Source organism: Panthera leo, chromosome B3, assembly GCF_018350215.1.
Source record: "Panthera leo isolate Ple1 chromosome B3, P.leo_Ple1_pat1.1, whole genome shotgun sequence".
NCBI lineage: Eukaryota > Metazoa > Chordata > Mammalia > Carnivora > Felidae > Panthera > Panthera leo.
The window spans coordinates 119,331,539-119,358,359 of record NC_056684.1 but is presented as its reverse complement, the minus strand read 5'-3'; the positions used below and the strand labels follow the sequence as shown (position 1 = coordinate 119,358,359).

At 53.0% G+C, this 26,821-nt stretch overlaps 1 protein-coding gene across 2 annotated transcripts; it reads left to right on the top strand.

Moving 5' to 3' along the window:
- The first annotated feature begins 11,819 nt into the window (after positions 1-11,819).
- Positions 11,820-26,434, top strand: RPS6KL1 (ribosomal protein S6 kinase like 1). 2 transcript variants are annotated; one of them, XM_042943811.1, is made up of 10 exons: positions 11,820-12,084; positions 14,238-14,362; positions 15,247-15,339; positions 21,590-21,637; positions 22,019-22,151; positions 22,751-23,359; positions 23,779-23,868; positions 24,037-24,119; positions 25,564-25,659; positions 25,947-26,434. In XM_042943811.1, exons 1-10 carry the CDS (start codon positions 11,820-11,822, stop codon positions 26,055-26,057), a joined length of 1,653 nt encoding a protein of 550 aa, XP_042799745.1. In that variant the 3' UTR covers positions 26,058-26,434. The 2 variants fall into 2 exon arrangements, with proteins under 2 accessions (XP_042799745.1, XP_042799744.1); XM_042943810.1 differs by lacking the exons at positions 22,751-23,359; positions 23,779-23,868.
- Positions 26,435-26,821: the final 387 nt, after the last annotated feature.

The following is a 26,821-nucleotide window of genomic DNA, read 5'->3' as shown; positions in this document are numbered from 1 at the left end:
CTGGGTGGGTCGACAGAATAGGGCCCCTCCACAAACTCTGGTGGGAAATCAAGGCTCCAGACAGGGCAGTAACAGGACAGGGCCTTGGTGTGGAAAGATGGCTGTCTGTCAGCACCAGAGTCCAGCAGCTGTTTTCCAACAGAAGGCTGACCCTTCCCTTTCCTGAGGGAAGCGTGGAGTGCCCCTCCTCCCCCTGACATTGGCTGTGACGGAGGCAGATGAGGGCCTGGCCCCCGCTAGCCGTCTGTGGGCCCCACCTCAGAGGCCATGGGGCTCCGGGCCAAAAAGATGTATGTTTCTAGTCCCTGAGGTGACTTTGTTACCATGGAGACCACCAGGCAGGCCCGTCAGGCAGGGAGGAGGTTGGGAGCTTCCTCACAGAGTTGGCCACCCCCCCTCCCCGTTCCTCCCACCGAGAGGGTGTTACCTGGGTGATGGGGAAAGGGTGCCACCCTACTGACCTCTCATGGAGGCCCTCTGCGAATCACGCCTGGTCTCGGTCAGACTCTCAGACCCCCATGCTGCAAGCCTTCCCCTTCTCCTCTCTCCTCTGGGGCCCCTGCCCCACCCACCCCTGCAAGTCGGCCGGGCCACCCATGTGGGCAACTCGGTAACAGGAGCCTCTGTGCTCACGCAGCGCTGGTTGTTTACAGACATGTGACCGCCTGCCGCCCAGCTGGGGTCTGAGGTTTAGACTGTAATGGTGATATCCTCCCCTCGTTGAGCTCTTTATCCCTTTCAAAGCAGTCTCTGCCACCGTCCTCTTCCGAAGCCTGTGAAGTCTTCTCACTTGCCAGATGAGCTGGAAGGAAGTACTGAGAGGGTGAGAAATCTGCCCCAAGAATTTCAGCCCCGGGAGTCTCGGGAGGGTCAGGGGCTGACAGCTGGCTGCGGCTGGGCCACCTCACCTCAGGCTAGAGGCAGGAAAGGCAGAAGCTGAGGCCTCGCAGGCTCCGATTCACTGATTCACTCGTGGTCGCAGGGCCAGCCTTGTGGGGGTCGTGGAGGCCATCACCTGGTGGGGAGGGCTCAGTCAGAACCTGGGCCTGCATTCTGGAACTGTCCTCCCAGATCAACTGGAGCTACAGCTGCTCACCAGTCCCAGCCCTGGGGGAGGCCGAGGGGAGGGGGGGCCTCTTCTCTCACAGCCAAGTTCTGAGTCCAAATCCAGGAGGCTCCCGGTGTCTTTGGGATTCTCTAGAAACCAGTCCTAGCCAATCAAGATTAGCTCCAGCAACAAAGGCTCCACATGGTCTGTTTCACTGAGACCCATTCTCTGGAGAATCCTAATACACTATGATATAGTGATAATATGTGGTCTTGTTTTGTGTGGAGGTTTAAAAAATATAAATATAAAAGGCATCACGTTGGAGGCAGCATTTGGGAACTGTTTTTTACTCAACATGTTTTGAGATCTTTATGTAGGTGTAGACTTCCCTGCCATCCCCTCCCCTTTCCCCCAGAAGAAAACATTCCCATCCTCTTAGGAAAAGCCTAATTGTTCTGTGGCTATAACAAGCAACACTTAGAACCAGTTATAAACCCGGTTTATACGACCACTCGTTTCAGTAACCTAAAACCGTGCGCTTAACCAGTAATAAGCACACCCCGAAAATAACCGGTCAGCGACAGCCTCACTCCACTCACCATGCTTCTAGGGCCAGAGGTCAACCAATTCCCGTACACTCTGAAAGCTGACCCACCCCTGAACTCCATGGTCCCCTGGAACCGATAGGAAGTTAACCTTGCTCAGACCCAGTGCCTTACAAGCACAGCTCTCCCTTGCTTAAGCAAGCAGTAAACTCAGTCTCTTGTTTCAGATTTTGAGTGGTTGCATCTTCCTTCAATACTTCCCCCAACCGAAGACTTTCTTGCGATCTAGCGCAGATTGAAATGAAGAGTTTCAGGGAAATGAATGTCTTGCAAAATCCAGAGAATGGACAATATATTTTTTTCCAGCTTTCGTTTAAATTTGCTCTAAGCTGAGGCCAGAAGCCCCTTCCTTCTTTTCCCTCTCCCCTCCTCCAATATCCCAGTTCGATCGTGGTGCATCCTACGTGGTGCATCCGCAAGACAAATAAACCTCTCTTTTTGTATTATGTCCTGTGATGTCAAAAGACCCCTTTTCCCACGTCAGACATGAAGACAGAGAGAAAGGAATAGCAAAGGAGTCATCCTGCTACAATACTTAATTTCTGATATCAAAATGAGATTGTAATATACTCATTATTTTATAACTTGCTTTGTTTGAGGTTTATTTATTTTGAGAGAGAGAGAGAGAGAGAGAGAGAGAGAGCATGCGCGCAAATGGAGAAGGGGCAGAGAGGGAGAGAGAGAGAGAATCCCAAGCAGGCTCAGCACTGTCAGTGTAGAACCCACAGTGAGATCATGACCTGAGCCAAAGTCAGACACTTAGACAACTGAGCCACTCAGGCACCCAAACTTGCATTTTTAACTCAATATCTCATAGACACTTCCCCATGACATTAGATATTCTTCAACAATGTGAGTTTTTAAGGGCTGAATTGCACTGCATCATTTGGATATCCCATAATCTGATTCATTGATCTATTGCTAGATAGTTTCTCTTTTTCTGTTGTTGCTATAAGAAACAATGCTATGGTGAACATCCTGTGGGGTTGTCTTTGTGTGTAGATCTTTCTCATCGTAAAAATAAAAACAGCAGCAAAAATCAAACCCATCCTTCGATTGTGCATTCTGCTTCCAGGTGCCTCCCGATTCCGGCCTGTGCTTCAGATCCGCATGTTTGATAGTTGCCTACCCTTTCAGTCTCTCTCTTGGCATTTCCACTCCCTTCCATAACTCAGCCCTGAGAGAGTGACCCCAGGGATTTCCATGGTGTCAGTCAGCATTTCCGGTTTTTATCGTACTCAACAGCACATGTTGTTCTTAAACTCCCAGTCCTTTCCTCAGCCTGGAAGCCTCCATGAGATCTGGTATCTGCCCGCCTCTCGCTTTATCCCATGTGAGACGCTTCCCAAAGGTCCAACACACTTGTCTTTTCTTACTTCTTGGAATTTGTGGTGCCCCCTCAGGGCCTTTGCTCATGCTGTTTCCTCTGCCAGGAAATCCCTTCCCCCCCTCCCACACCCAACCTTGCTGACTAATACACATGCATCAACCATAGCTCAGCGCAAAGGCACTTCCTCAGGAAAGTCTCCCAAATACTCCTCCCCATCAAACTGGGTCTACTCCACCATCAGAGCTTTATGGAGCCCTGTCTACTTCCTTGCAGCACTAATCACTATATCCTGAAAAATAATTCTACAATTTCATGTGTCTATTTACTATATAATTTTAAAAATATTAATCTTGGGGCGCCTGGGTGGCTCAGTCGGTTAAGCGTCCGACTTCGGCTCGGGTCACGATCTCACAGTTCGTGAGTTCGAGCCCCGCGTCGGGCTCTGTGCTGACAGCTCGGAGCCTGGAGCCTGCTTCACATTCTGTGTCTCCCTCTCTCTCTGCCCCTTCCCTGCTCATGCTCTGTCTCTCTCTGTCTCAAAAATAAATAAACATTAAAAAATATTTTTTTTTAAATATTAATCTTAACATCACAAATAATAAACCGATTTACTTTGTTCCTTAACAACAGAACATTACAGGTATTACAGAGGCTGCTTGCTCCCTCCCCCGAGTTCATGCCTGGCTCTACTTCCTGGATAAGGGCACTGTCGGGAGCTTAGTGTGATCAGCACAGGGGTCCAGGGCTTGGGCTCTGGAGCCAAACTGCTAAGGTTTGATTCCTACTGCTCCTACTTCCTAACTGTGTGAGCGTAAGCAAATCACCTAGCCGCTTGTTGCGTATTAAATTACTCAAATAAAAGCGCCTCAGTTTTATCATCTGTAGGGTGAAGATTAATGATAGTAGCTAATGGTGCTGTTTTAAAATTCATGCATGATGTTTTATGTTAGGTGATTAGAATAAGTGCCAGGCTCCTAGTGAGTGCTGAATAGATGTTAGCTCTCACTATTTGTAATCGCTAATTTTATGTGTCAACTTGACTGGTTCCTGGGGTGTCCCGAGATTCGGTGAAACATTATTTCTGGAGAAACAATGTCAGTGAGAGTCTCTCCAGATGAGATTAGCATCTGAATTGGTAGACTCAGTAAAGGGGATGAACTTCCCCGGTGTGGGCGGTCATCATCCAATCCACTGGGAGCTTGACCGGAACAAATCGGTAGAGGAAGGGAGAACAGCTCTCTGCTAACTGCGCTGGGACATTGATCTTCTCCTGCCCTTGGCCTGGGACTTCCACCATCGGTGCTCCTGGTTCCCAAGCTTTGGACTTGGACTGGAACTTATACTCTCGGGTCTCCTGGTTCTCAGGCCTTTTAGATTCAGACTGGAACTATGCCCCAGACATTTCTAGGTCTCTAGCTTGCAGAGGGCAGATTGTGTGTCTTCTCCGCCTCCATAATTGCGTGAATCAATTTCTTATAATAAGAAATCTATCCACCTGCCTATCTATCCTATTGGTTCTGTTTCTCCGGAGAATCCTAATACACATAATATATCGATAATATACAGTATTGTTTTGGGTGGGTGTTAAAATCATATAAATATAAAAGGCATCGCATTGGAGGCAGCATTTGGAACTGTTTCTACTCAATATGTTTTGAGATCTTGTATGTCCATACAAATGGATTTAGTTCTGGTTCATTCTTTTAAAAGGCTGAATAACAATAACAATAATAATAATTCGACATATGAAAAGTCACATTTATGAATTCATTTGTATATTGATATTCCATAAAATATTGACTTTGAAGTTTTTTCCCAATTTTTTGATAGTGCAAGCAATGCTGTAATGAATATTCATATACATCCTCATGCACATGGGCAAATGTTTTCCTGCGTTAAATATCTACAAGTGGAACTTATAGATCACAGATTATGGTTATTTCTACTTCAAATGGCTCTGGTAAATCATCCTCCAAAACGTATAATTACATATCCCTCCCCACCAGGAATATTTAAAAGGCACTTTCTACCCGAAGATCATGCTGACATTCTTTGATGCTTTCTTCTAAAAATTTGAGGTTGTTCTGGGTTTTTTTGATCTAGTGTTTTAAACTTGAATTTATTCATGTATTTTTTAAATATTTATTTATTTTTGAGAGTATGAGCAGGGTAGGAGCAGAGAAAGAAGGAGACACAGAATCTGAAGCGGGCTCCAGGCTCTGAGCGGTCAGCACAGAGCCTGATGCGGGGATCGAACTCACGAACTGCGAGATCATGACCTGAGCCAAAGTGGGATGCTTAGCTGACTGAGCCACTCAGGTGCCCCTAAACTTGGATTTATTTTTGTATGTGAATAGGAATTAATCATGTGATTATCTACCTGGAAAACCCAGAGCACCAATTGATGAGTTCAGCAAAGTGGCTGGACACCAGATCAATATTTACAAATCAATATATTAGTAATAATGATCTGAAAACATAATAATTTTAAAATCCCATTCACCATAGTAACAAAAACTACAAAATACTTATGAATAAACTAATTTGAAATATAGAAGACCTTCATGGAGAAAGCAATAAAATTGTATCGAAAGACACAAAAAAGACCCAGATAAATGGAGAGATGTGCTATGTTCAGTAATAAGATGACTACCACTATAAAGATGTTGATTCTCCTGGATTAGTTTAAAACTCCAATGCAATTCCAGTCAAAATGCCAAAAAGACTCTTTGTAGAACTTGAAAGGATGCTTCTAAAATTCGTATGTTTTTTTAAAAGAGTAATAAAATAAATCATAAGTTAATTCAGTTGTGCCAATACCTCTCATGAAGAATCCATCCTGTCCCACTGGTTTGAAATTGCTTCTTTATCCTAAGTCAGATCCCTCTAGATGCCTGAGTTGGGTTTCGGATTCTTCATTTCTCACTTACACCTCTCGTCCAACACAAGTCATGGAGCAAGGAGGAGTTCCTTGTTGTTTCTCAAAGACTCAGGCTAAAAGAGGCCCTGTGCCTCCACAGACATGTGCTTTCAAGATCACTATGGTAGGAGGGAAGGGGCAGGGTGAATTACACACTGGCTTTTGAAGCTTCCATCGTGAAGTAACATGTTCTGTCCTTTCGCACCTCAAAGCGAGTCCTGCGGCCCAGCATAACTTCCGAAGGGGCAGAGGAGTGTGATCTGACCACGTGCCAGAAGGACGACCGGACCGTGGGAATGCTTCTAATGTGCTACCATTACATATGGTGTTTGCTGTAAGTTTCTCGTAGATAACCCTTTATCGCGTTAAGAAATGCGTTCCTAAGTTTGTTTAGCGTTTAAGTAAAGAGTGTGTTCTTATCATGAATGAGAATTAAATTTTATCAAACGACTTTACGCCATTTGTTTGAGGTACACATGTTATTTCTCTCCCTTAATTTGTTAAGGCATTTATATACACTGTTTCCCTGCCCAGAACATTCTTCTCCGCTGCCTTCTCCAAACACTTTTTCTGGTTAATTCTTTCTCATCCTTCAGAGCCCATTCATTTATTCAGCAAGTATTTATTGAGCAATACTGTGTACCAGATATAGTTCTCGCCACTTGGGATAAGTCGTTGAACAAAGCAGATAATGGCCCTTGCCTGTGTGGATCGTATTGGGGGTAAGGGAAGAAAATAAACATAGAAGAATGAGTAAGTAAATGATATTGCAAGCTCACGGGGTTGAGTACAATGGAAAAGAAGCAGAGACGGGTAAGAGAGATGGGGTGTTAGGAGGGTGTAGTCAGAGTAGGTCTCTCAAGAAAGTGACCATCAGGGCAATGACTGGAAGCAAGTCTAGGGTTTACCAGCCAGATATCTAGAGGCCGACTATTCCAGGAAGAGGGCAGCTTCAAGGCGAAGTCTCCGGGATGGGAGCTGCCAGGGGTGTTCTAGAAGCAGTGAGGAAGCTTGAGTGGCTGGTATTGAGTGAGGCTGGAAGGAGGCGAAGCTGGAGAAAAAATGGAGAAGGGTGACCGTGAGAGCCTTGGAGGTCATGGTAGAGACTTTGAGTTTTTCTCAGTATACGGATGGGAGCCCTCGCAGACTTTTGAGCAGAAGAGGGACAGAATCTGACTTGTGCTTTGAAAGGAGCCCCTGACACAGAGATGGTAAGAACTGCCTTCAGGGTGGCAAAGGTAGAAACAGGAAGACAGGAGGCACCTCCAAGAGTAGATCAGGTATGAAATGAAGATGCCCCTACGGAAAGTCGTACGAGTGGAGGTGGAGGTGAGAAGTGGAGGGGGTGAGAAGAGCTCAGAGGCTGGATATATTTTACGGGAAACACCAGTATGATATTCTAGTGGATTGTATGTAGAGTGTGAGAAAATAGGAGAAGCCAGGATGGCTCCAAAATTTTTGGCCTGAGCATTTGGAAGGATGGAGCTGGAAGACACTTTAGATGGAGGCTTCAGGTTGGGGCGGATCAAGCGTTCAGGTTTTTTGTGTTGTTTTTTTTCCATGATAACTTTTTATTGAGATATAATTCACATACCATAAAATTCACCTCTTAAAATTTGGTTTTAACATTTATTTCTTTATTTACTTTTGAGAGAGAAAGAGAAAGAGAGCCTACAGGAGCCAGTGCAAACGAGGGAGGGGCAGAGAGAGAGCAAGAGAGAGAATCCCCAGCAGACACCGTCAGTATAGAGCCCGATGCAGAGTTGGAACCCAGGACCTGTGAGGTCATGACCTGAGCCGAACTCAAGAGTCAGACGCTTAACCGACTGGGCCACTCTAAAATTCTCTTCTCTAAAATGTGAATTTGGCAGGTTTTAGTATATTTACAAGTTGTGCAACCATCACATTATCTAATTCCAGAACATTTGTTGATCCTGAAAAGAATCCATATTCTTTAGCTACTTCCCAATCCCCGTTCCCTGAACTGTGCCTTTGGATTTGCCTATTCCGGAAATTTATGCAAACGGAATCATATAATTTGTGGTCTTTTGGGCCTGCTTTCTTTTACTCAGTGTAATGTTTTCATGGTTCACCCACCTATCAGCACTTCATTATTTTTTATGGCTGAACAGTATTCCATTATATGGATATATCATGTTTTGTTTATTTATTCATCAGTTGATGGATGTTTGGATTATTTCCACTTTTTGCCTATTATGAACGATGCCACTATAAACATTCATGTGTAAGTTTCCATGTGGTCATATGTGTTTAATTTTCTTGAGTATAGGTAGGTCTATGAGTAGATTGCTCAGTCATAGGGTAACTCTTTTTTTTTTTTTTTAACGTTTATTTACTTTTGAGACAGAGAGAGACAGAGCATGAATGGGGGAGGGGCAGAGAGAGAGGGAGACACAGAGTCGGAAGCAGGCTCCAGGCTCCGAGCCATCAGCCCAGAGCCCAACGCGGGGCTCGAACTCACAGACCGCGAGATCGTGACCTGAGCTGAAGTCGGACGCTTAACCGACTGAGCCACCCAGGCGCCCCAGGGTAACTCTTTTTAAAGAACTATCAAATTGCTTGCCATAGGAACTGCATTGCACTCTGACCAGCAATGTTATGATAGTTCCAACTTCCCCAGATCCTTGCCAACACTTGTTATCATCCATATTTTTTATTATAGCCATCCTTGTGGGTGTGAAGTAGCATCTCACTGTGGTTTTAATTTGTATCCCCCTAATGGCTAATGATATTGAGGATCCTCTCAAGTGCTTACTGGCCGTTTGTATATCTTCTCTGAAGAAGGGTCTGCTCAAACCCTTTGTGCGTTTTAAATCGGATTATTTGTCTTTTTACTGTTGAAGAGTAAGCGTTCTTTATATATTCTGGATGCTAGACCCTTATCAGATAAATGATTTGCAAACGGTGTCTCCAAAATGTGGGCTCTGTTTTAAGGCTTTAGTTCTGGACTTGTTGAATTTGAGAGGTTTTATTAGACTATGAACTATGTAAGTCTGTTAGAAAGGTGAAGGCTAAGAGATACAGAAGAGATATACAGAATCATCAGCATGTGGAAGGATACTATTTAAAACCGGGAGACTAAGTGCAATCCTCATCAAGAGAGTAAGGATAGAGGGAAGGAAGACATTAAGGACTGAACCCTGGGCTGCTATAACATCAGAAGCTGGAGAGGAGGAGAAGAGCCATCAAAGGAGACTGGGAAGTAAGACAGGAGCAACCAAGAGAGTGTGGGTCCAGAAGCCTGGGGAAAAAGGGATGATCACCTGGGTCAAGGAGCTCTGCTGCAAACCTGGGGTGGTAGATAGAGGGAGAAGTGAGGCCAAGAGTGGTTTTATTTTGTTGTGTTTTCTCACCTTGCTCTTAAAATGGGAGACTCAGCATTATGCTTGTATCCGATGGGAATGATTCAATGGGAGTCAAAAATTGATGCAGGAGAGAAAGGGGAGCATTGCTGCAGCCGTGTCCTTGAGTAGGTGATGGGACAGGGTTGATCCCAGGGGGAAGGCTGGCTTTTGATAGGGCACAGACAGGTCATCTGTGGGAAGAGGTCGGGAGGCAGTATGTGGGTGCAGACCTGGCAGGTGGGCAGATAGCAAGCAAGAGAAGAGAACCCCAGTGTTTTCAAGGGAAGGAAGAAGCATGTCTCTGGCTGAGAGTGAGGATAGGGGAGGAGGTGTGGGGATTCAGGAAAGGGGAACTGTATGGTAAGGTATGTGGGGGAGAGCAAGTGCCCTAAGTAAGGACAGTATGAGTCCAGGCAGCATTGGGGTGCAGGCGAGGTCTGCATGCCCACTTCAGATATAACTTCCTCCAGAAAGCCTTCTCACCCCCAGACCAGGTTATTCCTCTTGTTATAAGTCTCATAGGCCCTGTGGTGCTTCTTTCATACAGCTCTGATCACAACTGGAATGAAATATCAACTGTATTCTTTAGTTCTTTAATCTGTGTCCCTCCCTAGACTGTAAATCCCTTGAAGACGTGAGCAGAGACTGACTATTCCAGCGCTGTATCTCAGCATCCCTTTCCTCCCGCATAGTAGTGGCTCAATACAAAAGTATCGAATAGTTGAATGAATGAAATCAAGAGAAAAGTCCCGGAAGTGGCATGCGCGTTTTCTAGCCCGCCTAGAGTTCTGAAGCAGGCCCTCCCACAACCCTGGGTGATTATGAACCCCCTCCCCCGCAACACTCTCTTAAATCGCCTCCCTGCCCCCCACCTCCGTCCCCCATCTTCACTCCCTCTCCCAGCGCCCCTCTTCACCAGACACTGGGGCTTTAAGAGCCGGCAGAAACGGAGCCAGGTGCTGATTGGTGGTTTATTCTAACACGCTAGAGGATGAGCTCATCTGCAGCCAATGGCCAGGCTGCACCCGGCCAGACCCCTGCACCTGGCTGGAGGGCGCAAGGCGGCCGCGGGTGGTTCACGGTCGCCCGCCGGAGTGAAGGGGCGGTGGCGGCAGGGCTAGGTCTGGCCGCGCGGACCGAGCTCCTGGCTCGGGCAGGTACGGGGTTTGTCCGGCTCCTCCTCCATCCCCCGGTCCTCCAGGCGACGGTGTCCCCTCCTCTCACTCCCCCGGCCCGCTTTCCTCTGCCCGACCGCGCGGCGCGGCGCACCTTGCGCGCCGGGACTCGCAGGCTGGGCGCGCCGCTTCCCGTGTCCAGGAGCGGCCCCGCACCCCTGCCCCGCAGGACAGAGCCCGGCAGGGTGGCCCCCTGAGGCCGGGGCCCGACTCGAGCAGCCCAGCCCATCGGCCTCGGTACCCCCGAAGACAGGCCTCAGGGCTGTATGTTCTCGGTGGCAGGGCGGAGCAAGGAGAGTGCGGCTTCCCTCCCTCCTTCTCTCCACCGCCCCCCCCCCCCCCCCCCCCGCCCCGCCCCGGGGCTGCGGCCTGGCCTTGGTTCAGGCCCCTCTGGCTTGAGGGTGTGGGTTTCCCTCCCCGCCCCACTCCCCGTCCTGTTCTATCTGTTCCCTCACTCTACAGAGGCACAAGTGGCCTAGACTTGGAAGTGCAGGCCCTTCCCAATGGGCCCTGAGAGAGCACAGGTGCCGCTGAGGCTGCAGTAGGGGGCAGAGGCATCCCTGCTGGCTTCTCTCTGAGCTCTTTCCTTTCCTGAAGCCACTGCTCCTATCCCTTTGGCCACTCGTGTCACACACTGCTCAGGGAGGAGCTGCTGTCAGGTACTTGGAGGCCACGTGGCCTCCCTGACCTACTCAGAGCCTGGAGGACAGGGCCACCCCCTCCCTAGGGCTGGGTTGATCCTATCCTCCTTCCTCTAACTCCATCCAGAATCTGCCACTCAGTCATTTCATTGGCCCACAGGCTTTAAGGCCAGGCCTTGTGCCTAACTCTGTGTGTGTGTAGGTGGGGAGTTTTCACTTGGCTGACCTTGGCACCAAAGGAAATAAATAAAGCGGGGGCCATTTATTCTGTTCAGAGAAGTGCCACCACCGAACCCTGAAGGATAAATGAGATTCCTGTAGGCGGAGTGTGAGCAGGAGAACAGGCAGGATGGAGGGAACAGTGTGACGAACAGCCTCAGTGTGCGGCCATCATATGTTTACCGTGTAGTAGATGCTAGTTTGTCTGTGGAGACAACTCTGAGGGCAACTCTGGATCACAAGTGCCCTCAGTTCTCTCAGTCCTCAAAAAATATCTGCTGATCTGAATGTGAATGGAAAGGAAGAGCCCTGCGCAGGTTATTATTCTATTATTATTACCGTTTACAAAAGGTCTGGCTCGGTGGAGGGATGTTACCCACATTAGCTCTGATCCCTCCAGCCCTTAGTCGCCCAATTTTCAGTGGAGGAAATCAGGAGGCAGATGGGGTGTTGTTCCCAGCTGGGGCCTCCCTAAAGCATCTGTTTATTTCAGGTCACCGCTGCAGGACAACAGCCATGAGCCTGGTGGCCTGCGAGTGCCCTCCTGGCCCAGGCCTGGAGCCTGAGCCTTGCTCCCGCGCACGGTCCCAGGCCCGTGTGTACCTGGAGCAGATTCGCAGCCTGGTGGCTCCCGGGGCCCCGGACTCGACCAAACGTGACTACCTAGTAGATGCAGCCACGCAGATCCGGCTGGCCCTGGAGCGTGACGTCAGCGAGGACTACGAGGCCGCCTTCAACCACTACCAGAACGGCGTGGACGTCCTGCTGCGAGGCGTGCACGGTGAGGGCTGGGCTGGGCAGGGACGAGGGCCAGTGGGGAAGGGCCAGCCTAGGGCTTGCCCCGAGCTCTGTCCATCTGTGCTGAGTGAACAGGGCTCTAGGCTGGCCCTGCTGGGAAGGACAGTCTTTTTTTAAATTTTTTTTTAACGTTTATTTATTTTTGAGAGAGAGAGAGAGAGACAGAACATGAACGGGGGAGGAGCAGAGAGAGAGGGAGACACAGAATCGGAAGCAGGCTCCAGGCTCTGAGCCATCAGCCCAGAGCCCGACGCGGGGCTTGAACCCACGGACCGCGAGATCGTGACCTGAGCCGAAGTTGGCCGCTCAACCGACTGAGCCACCCAGGCGCCCCAAGGGAAGGACAGTATTAACAGCTGGCGTTTATTGAGCAGTTCCTATATACCAGACACTGGTCTAAGGGCTTTCCCTGTATTAATTCATTTGAGCCTCACGGTAACAGAAATTACTATATATGTTGTTGTAGTTCCAAGTATATAGGAACTATTTTTTTTATTAATTAAAAAATATTTTTTAAAGTTTTGGGGCATCTGGGTGGCTCAGTTGGCTAAGCGGCCGACTTCAGCTCAGGTTATGATCTCACGGTTCGTGGGTTTGAGCCCCGAGTCGGGCTCTGTGCTGACAGCTCGCAGCCTGGAGCCTGCTTCGGATTCTGAGTCTCCCTCTCTCTCTGCCCCTCCCCTGCTCGCACTCTGTCTCTGTCTCAAAAATAAATAAACATTAAAAGAGAAAAACTTAAAATTTTTTGTTAAGGTTTGTTTTGTTTTGTTTTTTGAGAACGTGAGTGGAGGAGGGGCAGAGAGAGAAAGAGAGAGAGAGAGAGAGACAGAGAATCCCAAGCAGGTCCTGCACTGTCAGTGCAGAGCCCAATGCGGGGCTCCAACTCAGGAACCATGAGATCATGACCTGAGCCAAAATCAAGGGTCGGATGCTTAACCGGCACCCCTATAGGAACTATTTTTATTCCTATTTTCTTTTTTTTTAATTTTTTTTTAAATGTTTACTTATTTTTGAGACAGAGAGAGACAGAGCATGAACAGGGGAGGGTCAGAGACAGAGGGAGACACAGAATCCGAAGCAGGCTCCAGGCTCTGAGCTGTCAGCACAGAGCCCGACGCGGGGCTCGAACTCACAGACCGCGAGATCATGACCTGAGCCAAAGTCTGAAGCTCAACCGACCGAGCCCTCTTTCCTATTTTCCAGATGAGAAAACTGAGGCATCAGGCAGTGAAATAACTTGCCTAAGGTTCCATAGCTATCAAGTGGCAAGCTGAGGTTTGAAGAGTCTGGGCTCCAGAGGCTGGGTGCTTGACCCAGCGCCTGTCCCTGGAGTAGTGTCGGGCTCCTGCCCTCTGGGGGAGGAGGATACATATGACAATTAATAATTATGATCTCAGGTGGGAAAAGCAATGAGGAGGAAGTGAGGGGAGAGAAGAGAGAAATTGAGGCCAGGCTGGGCTAGCATAGGGTATTTTCTAGAAGTCAAAACTTTCATCTGAGCACTGAAGAACAGTAGGTATGTTGTCCAGCCGAACCCAGGTGGTCCTCCAGAGAGAGCAACCTGTTTGGGGCGAAGTGAGGCATTTTCAAGCCGGGGGGAGAGGCTGGCCCTGTGGCCAGGTTGAGATCCCTGAGGGTGGTCAGGCTGGGGGTGGGAGTCGGGCCCTGCTTCAGGCTTCCTACCCCGCCCCCTGCCAAAGAGACCCCCAGTTCCTGAGCTTCAGACTGCCCAGTGAATTAGTTTGTCCTCCAATCCCAGTCCCCACTCTGGCCTTTTCACACTGGGCACCAGAGGTGACAGAGGGACGTTCTCTGGGAGCTTCTGTCTCCTTTCTCTGAAAACAGATGCGGAAATCCCCAGTCTGTTCTTTCCGGGGGTGTGACAGCAGGCCAGCGAGGTGGTGGGTGCCAACTGTGAAGTGCAGTAGGCTGAGGGTGACCACGGTTCCCAGCCTCTCCCCCCATCTTCCGCTCCCCACCTGCCCGTCTCCCACCCGGACGAGGGCTGGGGAACAGTCTGCGGCCGGCCTCCCAAGTAGGCACTCTGTCCTGTGGAGGGCAGGGGGTGGGCAGAGGGAGCCAGAACCCCAGCCCTCCAAGGCCGGGGTGGGTCCCGGTGACCCCATTGTCCCACAGTCGACCCCAACAAGGAGCGACGCGAGGCTGTGAAGCTGAAAATTACCAAGTATCTGCGGCGGGCCGAGGAGATCTTCAACTGCCACCTGCAGAGGACTCTGGGAGGAGGAGCAAGCCCTGGCACGGTGAGGGGGACTGCTCCCCAAAGGCCTGAGGGCCCTGGAGAGAGAGAGCTGAGCCACGCCCCCGGCCCCCTCCGGCCAGGGCCAGATGGCTGTCACCTCACATCCCCGGCTGCAGGGCAGGGCAGGGCAGGTGGCTGTGCGTGCCAGGTTCTCCCCAGGCTTCCTCTGTCTCCCACACACTCCTAGCTCCCTTCAAACACTTAGTGAATCATCTCCAGGCCAGTCTCACCCCCACACGGGGTAAACACACACACACACACACACACACACACACACTCAAAGTCTCCCACATCTGTTTGAGCTTGAACTGAGCTCTGTTTGAGCTGCAGTGAGTGCAGCTGACCCTTGAACGAAACAGGTTTGAACTGCGTGGGTCCACTTATATACTTGGATTTTCTTCGATAAATACACTGCAGTATTGTAAACGTATTTTCTCTTCTGCGTCTTATTCGGCTGCTTTTCCCCAGCGCAGGTGCCTGGGCCGCATGCCTTGGTCCTCGAGGCGTGTTCCCTGAGACCCACACGGTCCCAGGCTTTCTCCCCCTCCCTGGGAGCGCCTGCCTCCTATGGATGGGGCTTCCTTCCTACACAGGGTTTCTGAAGCCTGAGAACCCCCTGGGTCTTGGAGGAGGGCTGCCTGGGGGCCGAGTGTCGAGGATGGGGTGACCACCCTGGGCAGGTGTGGGCCTCTGCCAGTCGGGGCCGGCTTCTCCGCTCCCTGTGAGGTGGGCGGGGGGGCGGGGGGGGGCGCTGCTTGTACCCTAGTTCTGCCCCTTGTGCCCGCAGCTGTCCTGGCAGCTGGAGGAGGGCCTGGTGAGAAGGCAGTGCCTGAGGGGGGCTGGGCCCTGAGGCTGTGTGGTCTGTCTCCCTCCTCCCCTCCGCAGGGTTTCAGCAGCCTGAGGCTCCGGCCCATCCGCACACTGAGCTCTGCCCTGGAGCAGCTGAGGGGCTGCAGGGTGGTCGGGGTCATCGAGAAGGTGAGTGAGGGGACAGCCACAGTGGGGTGCTGCGGGTGGGGAGGAGGCGGTGTATGCAGATGGGGGTGGTGGGTGGGGAGAGAGAACAGCTACCCCCACTCTTCCAGAAGGGGCCCGAAAGGGGTCAGAGGGTCCGAGGGGAGGAGAGCAGCTGTGTCCAGTGGTTCCCCACCCTTCTCCCACCCCGGCACACATCAGTCAGGTCCTGGAGAGAAAATTGGGAACAGAAGAGGCAGACAGTCCCTTTTCCACAGCCCTTGGCTCAGACTGAAAGCCACACCCTCAGAGATTCAAGACAGAAGCCCCAGGACAAGCAGCCGGCAGGGAGCTCTCCCAGCATGCACAGCCCTGCTCACTCCCCTTCCTCCTCACTCTGCGCCCCAGGCCGAGGCCAGGGTCTCCCCACCAGGGGTAGCTGAGGGGTTCCTCTGGTGGATGCACTCCAGTCCAGAAGCCTGCCCTGCAGAGGGTCCCAGCTCCCAGAGGGGCCTCGGCAGCTCTGCCCTTTCCCTCCTGGAACCCCCCACCCTCATGCTGACCCCATCTGAGGCCCTTTGCCTTAACTGGGAGGCAGGTAGGAAGGTAGGAGCTGACATCCCAGCCTGTACGCGGGACAGTCATTAGAGTGGGGGGGGGACTCGGAAGGACAGACAGTGGGGTCACATGAGATCTGAACCAATATTCAACTGCCCTCTGCCGGACCCAGGCAACACCTGAGTAGTTGCTAAAGGGCTTGTTCTCAACACCACCCTTCATCGGAATCACCTGAGAAGCTTCCTGAAAAGAGATGCCTGGGCCCCACCCCAAGCCTATTGAGTCAGAATCTCCAGGGTTGAGCCCAGGAATCGAGTTGAAATACTCCTCCGGGGATTTGGGGATTTTGCCGGGCCTGGGAGCCCACAAAGGACATCTGCTCAGTGCACGGCATGGCCACAGCGAACCCCTTCCCCTCCCGTTGGTTTCGTCATGTGTAAGTGGGGTAAGATTCCAGCCCTCAAGGGGGCATGTGGGAACTAAAATGAAATAATTTTTGGGAAAGGCCTGGCACACACTAAAATTTTTGATACGTGTTTGATGGCTGTAAATGCTAGTGACAAGAGCGAGGGGGATGGGGCGTGCAGGCTTCCCGTCCCCCAGCCGTCCCCCAGCTGCTCCTCCCAGGTCCCTGGAACAGGCCCCAGTCTGTCAGCCAAGGCCCGGCCAGCTTCCATATGCCTTCCCTCCAACAGCACTAGTCTGTGTGGCCCCAGCCAAGCACAGCCGCTCCCACAGAGGGGCTGGGAGGTGACTGCCACCACCTTTTTGCCCTGTGGGATCCTACTGAACTACAGGTGTTGTGGACAGAGGGGTTCCAGGTCAAACAAGTTAGTTTGGTTGTGAGTTAAAGTTACATGACTTTGTTTTTTTTTTGTTTTTCTTTTTGTTGTTGTTGTTTTTAATTTTAGGAGTTTGCAGAGCTTTTAGGATGCTAATGTGTATACCATGAGTTTCCAAGAAGGAGGTCTATGATAGAATTTCCCGAATTTGTTTAACCCCCGGACACGCATATGCAAAGCATTTTCAGAATCCAGTGTTCTGAGGCCCGTGTCTGGGTGGATGGAAAGCACAAACTAAGGCCAAGCCCAACCATTCTGCCTTGAGGCTGAGTTTCTTTCTTTTTTTTACCCTTTCTTGGGCACCTGGCTTACCTACTCCACCTCCCTCCTGAGATCCTGCTTCCTTTCCCGGTTTCATTTCCAAGTCAGGAACACCATCTTCCCCAAATTAGGAGAGATGTTAGGGCCACTGGGCCCAGGTCCCTGCAGCCGGGCCCGGATGTGCTATCAATGCGTTCCATTCTGCAACGCTGCCCAGGCACATCCGGGCGGGAGGGCAGCGCGGGCCAGCAGTCCACAGAGCCAGGGGGTGGCAAAGGGCTTGCTCACGAAGCCTGGAGGGCCAGTTGTTAGGTTAACTGGGCTGGGGGTCCCTAGGGACCCCTGGGGGCTAAAGAGGTACTGGCAGGGGTAGAGGGTTTGCTGGGAACGTCTAGGCAGGTGGGTCAGGGACTAGATAGGCCTCTGATAAGAATACCTGGGGGTTTGCTCTCAGGGAGCACGGGGGGCCTGAGAGACCTCACCACACAATTGCTGAGCCTCCTCTAGGAGCCAGGGATGGGGAAGAAAAAGAAGGCCATCCAAGTCACTTCTTGTTTTTTTGGCTCAAACACAGGGGTGTTTTTTAGAGTTATCATTAGTTACCAACATTTAAAAATTGGCAGGTTTCGTATAGAAGTCCAGATTTCCGGCTTATCCTGCAAAATTGGAAGATTTGGAAACGCTGGCTCACAATCTCGCGTGGCAGCCAGGAGTGGTGGGGGAGGCTGCCTGTGTTTGTTTTGTTTTGAGAGCGAGGAAGGAGCCGTGAACGAGTGGGAGAGGGGGCAGAGGGAGAGGGAGAGGGAGAGAGAATCTTAAGCAGGCTCCACGCCACCCTTCACGGAGCCCCATCTCACAACCGTGAGATCGTGACCTGAGCCGAAATCAAGAGTCAGACGCTTAAGCGGCTGAGCCACCCAGGCGCCCCAGGGGCTGCCTCTTTGGGACACCAGTCCCCTGGTTTGCTCCTGTCCCTGCTCTGTCCCCTTGGTTCACAGGCCAGCCCCTGTGGGCCTTGGAGTTTGAGAATCTGCTTGAAACTTTTGGACTTGTTTGCCCCATGAGAGATTCTTCCTGGGATTTTGATACTTTGGGCATTTTGAAAAAAAGGGTTAATGTGTTTCACCAGAGCTTTAATTGTCCCAGGTCCCAAGAACTCCGTGGGTATCCTGGAAAAAAAAAAAAAAAATTCTCTTTATCGAAAGGTGAAAAGGGCACCCAGAACTGCCCTCCACCTTCCAAATAGCAATAGTCGCCTGACATTAATTAGTACGGCACATTCTTATTTGCAAAACTGTTGCGTTAAACCCCTTCAGTCACCCTGGGGGAAAAAAAGCACTATACTGGACAGCCTCATACAGTAGTCCTTAGCCACATAACACTATTTAAGTTAAAATTAAATATTCTCCTTCTTATTCATACCAACCACACCTCAAGGGCTTGATAGCCTTACATATGTTCACTGGTTTCTGTATTGGGCAGTGCAGATATATATTTCCTTCACGTTCTATTAGACGGTGCTGCCTTTTAATAATTGTCTTACAGGGGCACCTGGGTGGCTCAGTAGGTTAAGCGTCCAACTTCGACTCAGGCCATGACCTCACAGCTCGTGAGTTCGAGCCCCACGTTGGGCCCCCTGCTATCAGCACAGAGTTCACTTCGGATCCTCTGTCTCCTCTCTCTGCCCCTCCCCAGCTCATTCTGTTTCTCTCTCAAAATAAATAAATAAACTTAAAATAGTTGTCTTGCAATTATGAGAATGAAACAGAGGCTCGTAGAAGTCGAGCGACTAGTGCTCTGGTCCCCCTATAGCCCTGAGCACAAGAGGAAGGGGGTGTTTTTGTTTGCTGGCTTTAATGGGAAAATGCCCCTGCTACTTTTGAGCTATTTTATTTTATTATTTTTTTAAGTTGTTAATGTTTTTATTTATTTTTGAGACAGAAACAGAGCATGAGCAGGGGAGGGGCAGAGAGAGGGGGAGACACAGAATCCGAAGCAGGCTCCAGGCTTTGAACTGTCAGCACAGAGCCCGACGTGGGGCTCGAACTCACGAGCCGTGAGATCATGACCTGAGCCGAAGTCGGATGCTTAACTGACTGAGCCACCCAGGCGCCCCTGAGCTATTTTAAACTAAGGCAATATACGTATATATTCCTCATCATCCTGCCTAGCTCCGAGATAATTGCTATTAATATTTCGGTCTAATTCTTTCTAGATAGGTAGGTGTGTGTGTGTGTGTGTGTGTGTGCGTAATACATACATACATATATATGAGGGGCAGAGGGTAAGAGAGAGCGAAGCCCAAGTAGGCTCCGTGCTTGGCACAGAGCCTGATGCAGGGCTCAATCCCACGGCCCTGGGATCATGATCTGAGCCAAAGTCAAGAATTGGACTCTCAACCGACTGAGCCCCCTAGGCGCCCCTGATCAAGTTTTATATCTGGCTTCCCCAGCCTTCACTGCTGCCTTTTTGGACTCTGTGTGAGAGGACCTTAGCCAGGACAAGGTGGTAGGGAATCCCACTTGGCAAGGGACGGTGGGGAATTATCCAGGGTGTCAGTACTTGTGGGAAACTCGATTCTCTAAATGACCCCAGGGTTTTCTTGCTTGCTTTTTCAAACACTGCACCAGTTTGGTTAAGGAGCTGGGGCCAGGCTGGGTTCCACCTCTGGCTGTTGGAGGAGAGACCTCTGGTGGTCAGAAAGCGTGTGTCACTGCTGCCTCAGGAAGGGCACTGATGATGGGGGAGCTGAGGCCCAGAGGGGAGGGCAGGTGCCATGGTCATCTGGCTGTGCCCCATTGCAGTTAAGTCTCTGGGGCTCTGGGATCAGCCCTGCCTGCATTCAAATCCTGGCTCTACTACTGTTTAGCGGTGGGACTATAGGTAACAAAACCTCTCTGAACCTCAACTTGTTCATCAATAAACTGGGTCACTAATAACGCTGACCTGGTAGGACTGTGGGAATAAAATTAAATAACCTATAGAAAGCCCTTAGCACAGAAGAAGTGCTCTATAGCCAGTGTGGGGTTTCCCTACAACCTTATCAGTGACAATTACTACAGATTATTGAGGGCACGTTATGTGGCAGGTGCGGGCTGCCGTTATGCTTGAGTCGTCCCGCTGACTAAAGGAGGTACTTCTGAGGTTCAGCGAGGCAGGGTGATGTGGCAAATGTGCTAACTGGCATTCTCCTGGCTTTATATTCACAGAGGGCCTTTCTGTTTATGGCTTCGACCCACCAGGGATGAGGGAAGGCGGGCATTTGTAATTCCCTTTTGGTAGATGAGAAAATCAGTGTAGTTGCCCAGGATCTAAACCCACCCGGTCCTAGGCTGCGGCCTTTGTGACTGCCCAGTGGCCTGGCCTTCCTCGGGGTGGGGCTGGGGGACGCCCACCTGCCACCAGGGGGAGTGGCTGCCGGGCACAGACAGCCAAGGAGTCACAGCATCTGGGTACTGGTCTTACTCCCCTGTGCCCGTCACCCGGCTGTGTCTTCTGCCTTCCTGCTGTCTCCTCCGGCTGGGACCCACTCCTGCCCATCACAGAAATGAGTCAAGGGCCCAGCTCCAAACAAGACCTTGACCCAACAATTGACATATTACTGCCTAGACCAAAAGCAACAGAAGGAGAGGGCTGCTCTCCAAAGATAGCCTCCAGGGAAGGCTATCTTGAAGTTTCAAGGCTATTTTTTTTTTTTTTTTGAGGGGAGTAGATTTTTAACAGTTTTTTTTAATGTCTATTTATTTTTAAGAGAGAGAGAAAGCACGTGTGCCTGTACGCGGGGGAGGGGCCAAGAGAGAGGGGGATGGAAGATCCCCAGCAGGCTCAGCACTGACAGCAGAGAGCCAGACGTGGGGCTCGAACCCCCGAACCGCGAGATCATTACGCTGGCCGCTTAACCGACTGAGCCACCCAGGCGCCCCGAGAAAGACTGTTTTTAAAAAGGGGACTGGGGGCAGGTGGGGGAAGGGACCCAAAGGAGCATGCCAAATCTGCGTGCCCCCCCCCCCCCCAACCCAGGTCCGGCTTGGCTCATGGGTGACCTTGGGCTATGTTCTCGGCCTCAGCTGTTTCACCTGTAAAATAAGAGATCAGAAGAGGTGACTGGCTCTGAGGTCCTGCCCCGCTGTGACACCCTCAAGCCCTGCAGGACGGATCACTCCTTGTGCACGTGGGGGGTGCTTACCGTCCCCCTGCGCTGCGTAGGACTCTGGGCACACAGAGCCGGGCAGCGTGTGCTCCCTGCCCTCACGTTGCGCACAGCCCAGTGGGGAGACAGGAAATTAGACCCTGTTGATAGAGCTCCCTGAGGGTGGGCCCGGAGAGCTCTGGAGAGGAGATCCGGGGTCCCGGCCTGACCCGAGGGCTGGCCCCTGGAGGAGGTGGCAGGTGCGTTGATGCCACAGGAAACAAAGGTGGAAAAGCAGGACAGGACTGATGTCCGCTTGGGGGTGGGGGCCTGGCCAGGAGCACACCCCACCACAAAAACCTACCTTCCCTGTCTGCCCTAGAGTGAGTCAGCCTTGGTGGAGGCACCTGGGGGGCTGGGGCTCGGGCCACGGAGCCCCAGGAACTACCACGTGCCTTGACCGGTGCCTCCTGGACTTTGGCAGGTGCAGCTGGTCCAGGACCCAGTGACTGGAGGGACCTTCGTGGTAAAGGCAGGTGCTCCTTTGGCCCCTGCTGTTCGGTATTCCCCTTGGGACTTCCTCACCTACCCTCTGGGGAGCCACCTACCCAGAACCTGTATCTGAGGACCATGCTCCCTCCAAATCTACAAGCTGCTTGTTCTGTCCCTGAGCACGGCCCCCGCCTCCCAGACAAACACACATCTGCCCCATCCTTGTTCCGGAGGGTGGAGGGCCTGGATTCCATGGTGGAGAGAGAGAGGGGTGAGGGCCGGGTCAGGAACTGGGGGGAGGCAGCTGCTACTCAGGGTGGCTCGTATCCCTTACGTGTTTGCCCCTAAAGCCAGGCTAGGATGTCCCCTAGCTGAGCACCCTCTGGTCTGTCCCTCGCCGACCTGCCTGCTCTCTCCCCAGAGCCTGTCCAGGTGTCCCGTGGCGAACCGGGAGCGGCTGACCATCATCCCGCACGGTGTGCCCTACATGACTAAGCTGCTTCGGTACTTTGTGAGCGAAGATTCCATCTTCCTGCACCTGGAGCATGTGCAAGGTGAGGGGGCCTGAGGGGTCCCCGTCAGCTGCCCGGGCCTTCGGTGTGGCCTCTTTATCCCCTTAAAACGCCAAGCATGAGAAGGGGGCGCCAAGCACCAGACGTGTGGCACAGACCACGGGTCCCAGCCTTCCCCGGGGGGAGGATGGCAGAATCAGGTTGTGGTGGGTCTATGCGCGGTGCCAGGGGGACAGGGGATGGCTTGAGGAGGTCACATCCTGGGCGGGGAGAGGGCACTTATGCAGATGTCCCCTTTTGTCACCATTTCCTCCAGTCTTGGCCTCTTTTCATTTTTCTAGTCTGCGCCCATTTCTTTGGCGTGGCCACGTGGGAGGGTGGTCACTGAAGCTATAAGGACAGCAGTTGGTTCACTGAGCAGATATTTTTGGGTCACCTATTGCCGTGATGATTTTTTTTTTTAATAAGGGACCCGGATGGGTCATGGCATGTAGTATAGCAGAGGGCATTCTGGGCAGAGGTGAGGGTGTGGAAGGCAGAGGGTTCATGCTGGATGCGGGGGGAGGCAGGAGTTGGGGACCTGGTGTCCACGCTCTTCTTCTCCCCTGTCCCCATGCTCCCTGCTCCTCTGCACGGCCCAGGAGGCACACTCTGGTCCCACTTGCTCTCCAAGGAGCACCCCCAACCGTCTGGGCTCAAGTCTGGCTCCGGCCCAGAGAGGATGAAGGCTTCGCTCAACTCGCCCCTCAGCCTCCAGACCCCAGCACTGCTCCCCCTGGGACCCGCCCGCCTGCAGGACAGAATCCTGCTGGAGCCTCCACGGACTTCTCAGAGCCTCCCCCAAGCCAGGGGGCCCCCAGCCATCGATCCCCAGAGAGAGGCTGCAGGTAGCCCTTCAGCCAGGACCCAAACTTTCTGCCCCCCAGACCTTCTGAGGGCCCCAAGTGGCCGCCTGCACCTCCAAGCCAGACGGGGACCCGGCCGGAGCTCGGACGCGAGGCCCTCGTGGGGGCTCCCTTGGGTTCATCAGGGAGCTGTCCGGGTGCTGGGGGCCTGCAGACGAGGCAAAAGTCCGAGCCACCCCTTAGCAGACGGGGCCCACCCCGGGTTCAGCAGGGGCGCCTGGCACGTGAACGAAGAGCAGGTGAGGCAGTGGGCCGCGGAGACACTGGTGGCTCTGGAGGCCCTGCATGAGCAAGGGGTGCTGTGCCGAGATCTCAATCCCCGGAACCTGCTTCTGGACCAGACAGGTAGGTGCCCGGCCTGGGGAGGAGGAGACCTACCCCGCCTCTCAGAGGGGGCCCCCGGAGCCTCCAGACAGAGAAGGGGAGTTCCCCAAAGTCGAGGGGACCTCAGAGGTTATCTGCTTCCTCTGCCTCCCCCTGGCCTTTTCACACAGGATTCTGACCGGGTCTGGTTGGCCGATGTTGAGCCTGGGAAACGAGCCCTCGCCCAACCCAGACTCCGGGGCGGCAGCTCCTAGGAGCACCTGGTTGTCTCTGGGCCTTCTGGGGCCAGGCCCTAGGGAGTCTCTGCCCAGGGCAGCCCCTGGCTCCTGCTTTGTGACTGGTGGGGGAAGCCCCGGAGTCCCCTCCCCCATGCCAACTGCTCAATGATGACTAACCACAATTTTTGTCCACCGTTATTCCTACGTGCACTGGACGAGAAGGTCACATCCGGCTCACGTATTTTGGCCAGTGGTCGGAGGTAGAGCCCCACTGCTGCAGGGAGGCTTTGGACAATCTCTACAGTGCGCCAGGCAAGAAGGGAGGGAGGGGCCGGGGGCCCTAGATCTCCGGTGCCTGTGCGGGTTGAGCCGGGGCGGCTGAGGATGAGAGGGAAGGGGCCGTGTCCGGGTAGGACACGAGCCGAGTGGGGACCGGCCCTTTAGGGTGAGGCTGGGACATGTGTGTTCTTATCCCCACAGAGGTGGGTGGGATTTCTGAGCCGACGGAAGCCTGTGACTGGTGGAGCTTTGGGTCTCTGCTGTATGAACTGCTGACTGGAACTGTGAGTAGCTACGCAGGGTGGGGAACCCTGGTGGGTGTCACTGAGCACAGGACGGGCTGGGCTTGGTCCAACGGGCCCTTGCTGGGGTGGAGGCCACCTGGTTCTCTAAGACCTGGCCCTTGGGTCAATGTCCTGCCCCCACAGGCCACGAGAGACCTAGGAAGTCACTCCCACCCAGGTCACAGACACACTGAGCACCCCTGCCACGCTAGTGGCTAGAAATAGACTGTCAACTTAGGCACATGAGGGTTGAGTTGGGATGGCCAGGGAAGGTTTCTGGAGAACGCCCGGGGTGTAGGTCTGGAGGGAGGATAGGATTGGGCACAACTCTTTTTTCCTGGAGGGCTGCTGAATCATCCCCCCAGCTTCTCTGTTCCCCACGGCCCATTCCCCCCACTTGCACCCTTCTGAGCTGTAACCCCCAGATCTTGGCTGAAGGACAGGAGAGCGGGCCCGCTTCGTCCAGGCCAGCAGCTGTCCTGTCCAGCCTGGGTCAGCCAGAGGCTCAGAGACCCCCCTGCAGGCGTCTTTGCTCAGGATGGCAGCCTCTGCCCTCCCCCATGAGCTCAGCATCACACTGGGGCTGGTTAGGGCAGGCAGCAAGGGAGCAGCCAGACCGCAGTTTGAGCAGGGAATGACAGGAGCGAATGGAGTGTGGCCTGAGGTCCATCCTGGTGCCCTCTTTTGTCCCACAGCCAGGGCCTCTGACTGTCCTGGCTGCAGGTATCCCCAGAGTGGGGTGGTCTCTGCCTGTCCTGGCTGCAGGTATCCCCAGAGTGGGGTGGTCTCTGCCTGTCCTGGCTGCAGGTATCCCCAGAGTGGGGTGGTCTCTGCCTATCCTGGCTGCAGGTATCCCCAGAGTGGGGTGGTCTCTGCCTCCCGATGCTTCTCTAGCCCAGGGCCCCTGGCCTTCCTCCTGGTTGCTTCTTGCAGCAATTTCTGACCCCTGAAAGACCGCTCCGCTCTCCAGAGCTGCACCGTTCTGGAACGCAGAGAGGTCCTGCCTCGGCCCTGACGGCAGCATACCGTGGCCGGCTCTGGAGGTCTTTCTTCTGTAAGGAGACCGGTTCCAGTGCCGCTCCTGATAGAGTGCCTACCCTGAAGGCAACCCAGGATTGAGAACTTCTGGCAAGCTTGGTGCCAGAAGGAGCTGGGTTCAAAGCCTGAATCCAGCAGAAGTCCCTTCACCCCCCTGAGCCTGCTCCTTGTCTTTACAATGAGGATTCTAATACTTACTTTGAAGGTTGCTGTAGAAATCGTGCATAAGGGATGTCCGGCATCTTCCGCAGCCTGGCACTGGGTAGCTCTAAAGCAGAAGGCGACCACTACCATCCCCATCCCTGTGGGACATGGCCCAGGGGAAAGTAAAATCCTGGCTGCCACCGGGATGTACAGACGTTCTTGGGGTCGTCTCCTCAGAGCGCCCCTCCCTGTGTCTTCCCAGGCACTGTCACAGAGCCACCCCTCGGGAATCCAGCCCCATACCCAGCTCCAGCTGCCTGAGTGGCTCAGTCGCCCAGCGGCCTCCTTGCTGACTGAGGTGAGCCACAGCCAGCCTAGAGGAGGCAGCTTCCTGGCCCCAGGGTGGGTGCTGGGAGGGCAGAGTCCTGGCATGACCGGTGGGTGTCTGATGTGGGTGCAGGAGGGTGAACGGGGACAACAAATTGGCGTATGCCGGTGGCCAGACACCGCTAGTGTCCCCGGGGTACCACTGGGGGTTCCGTGGGCCTGGCAGCTGGGAGTGGTGACCGACCACCTCACCCCCGCTGAGGTCAACCCATGCCTCAGCGACAAGGGTCTGCCAAGCCGGCTGGGCTTTCTCCGCAGCTGCTGCAGTTTGATCCTGCGCGACGCCTGGGCGCTGGAGGAGGCGGCGTCAACAGGCTCAAGGCCCACCCCTTCTTCAGTACTACCCAGTGGAGCAAACTGGTGGGGTAAGAGGGGCAGAGCGGGCCACGGAAGCTGCTGGACTGGTCTGGATCGCCTCCCTTTGCCTGTCACCTGGAGCTGGCCCACGTAATCAGCGGCCCCCGGGCAAAGAAGACAGGGCGGCTGCTTTTCCTGCATAAGCCCCTCTTGGGCACCAGAAGTGACCATCGCCACTGCCCAGATGGGCCTGGGCGTCCCCCGGCCAGCCCCGGAGACACTTTCTGGTCATTACTGAAGGGGAAGGACAGGGAGCTCTCACCCCACCAGGCAGATCGGACCCCTCCACCCATCCACCGTCCAGCCTTCGGCAGACACCTGTACCTTGACTGCAGACCTGCAAAGGGTGTCTCCTGCCGCGTTAGCTCGGAGCCCCGATCACCTGCCGAACTGACCGCAAGGTCTTGGGACTATCTGCCATGTGCCCCTCTTGGGACGCCTCTGGAGACTCAGGATACTGGCTCGGTGGACCCAAACCAGGGCTGCCCTGCCTGGTCATCTTAGGCGTGCAACTAGTGGGCCTCTTCCCCCCTCCCAGGCTATTCCTGCAGGGTGTGGGGAGGCTGGGGAAGCAGGGAAAAGTCTGTAGTGGGCATGGAGTGAGGTGGGGGACAGAATGATCTGTGATTCCAGACTCTGGAGAACAGAAGGAAGGCGGGAGAGGAAAATAAGGATGAGCATAATAAAAGGGAGGAATGCACAGCTCTGCCACTTAAGAGTAATTCTGAAAGCAAAACAGAGCTCCCTACCCTAGCAAGCCCGCCCGGGTGCAAAAG

What these genes read in the sequence shown, in the direction of transcription:
- RPS6KL1 (XM_042943811.1), top strand. Translation starts at nt 11,820, where the DNA reads ATGAGCCTGGTGGCCTGCGAGTGCCCTCCTGGCCCAGGCCTGGAGCCT. An exon ending in TGGTCGGGGTCATCGAGAAG is followed by an intron (nt 15,340 to 21,589) that starts GTGAGTGAGGGG and finishes GGACTTTGGCAG; the next exon opens with GTGCAGCTGGTCCAGGACCC. An exon ending in CCTGCTTCTGGACCAGACAG is followed by an intron (nt 23,360 to 23,778) that starts GTAGGTGCCCGG and finishes CTGGACGAGAAG; the next exon opens with GTCACATCCGGCTCACGTAT.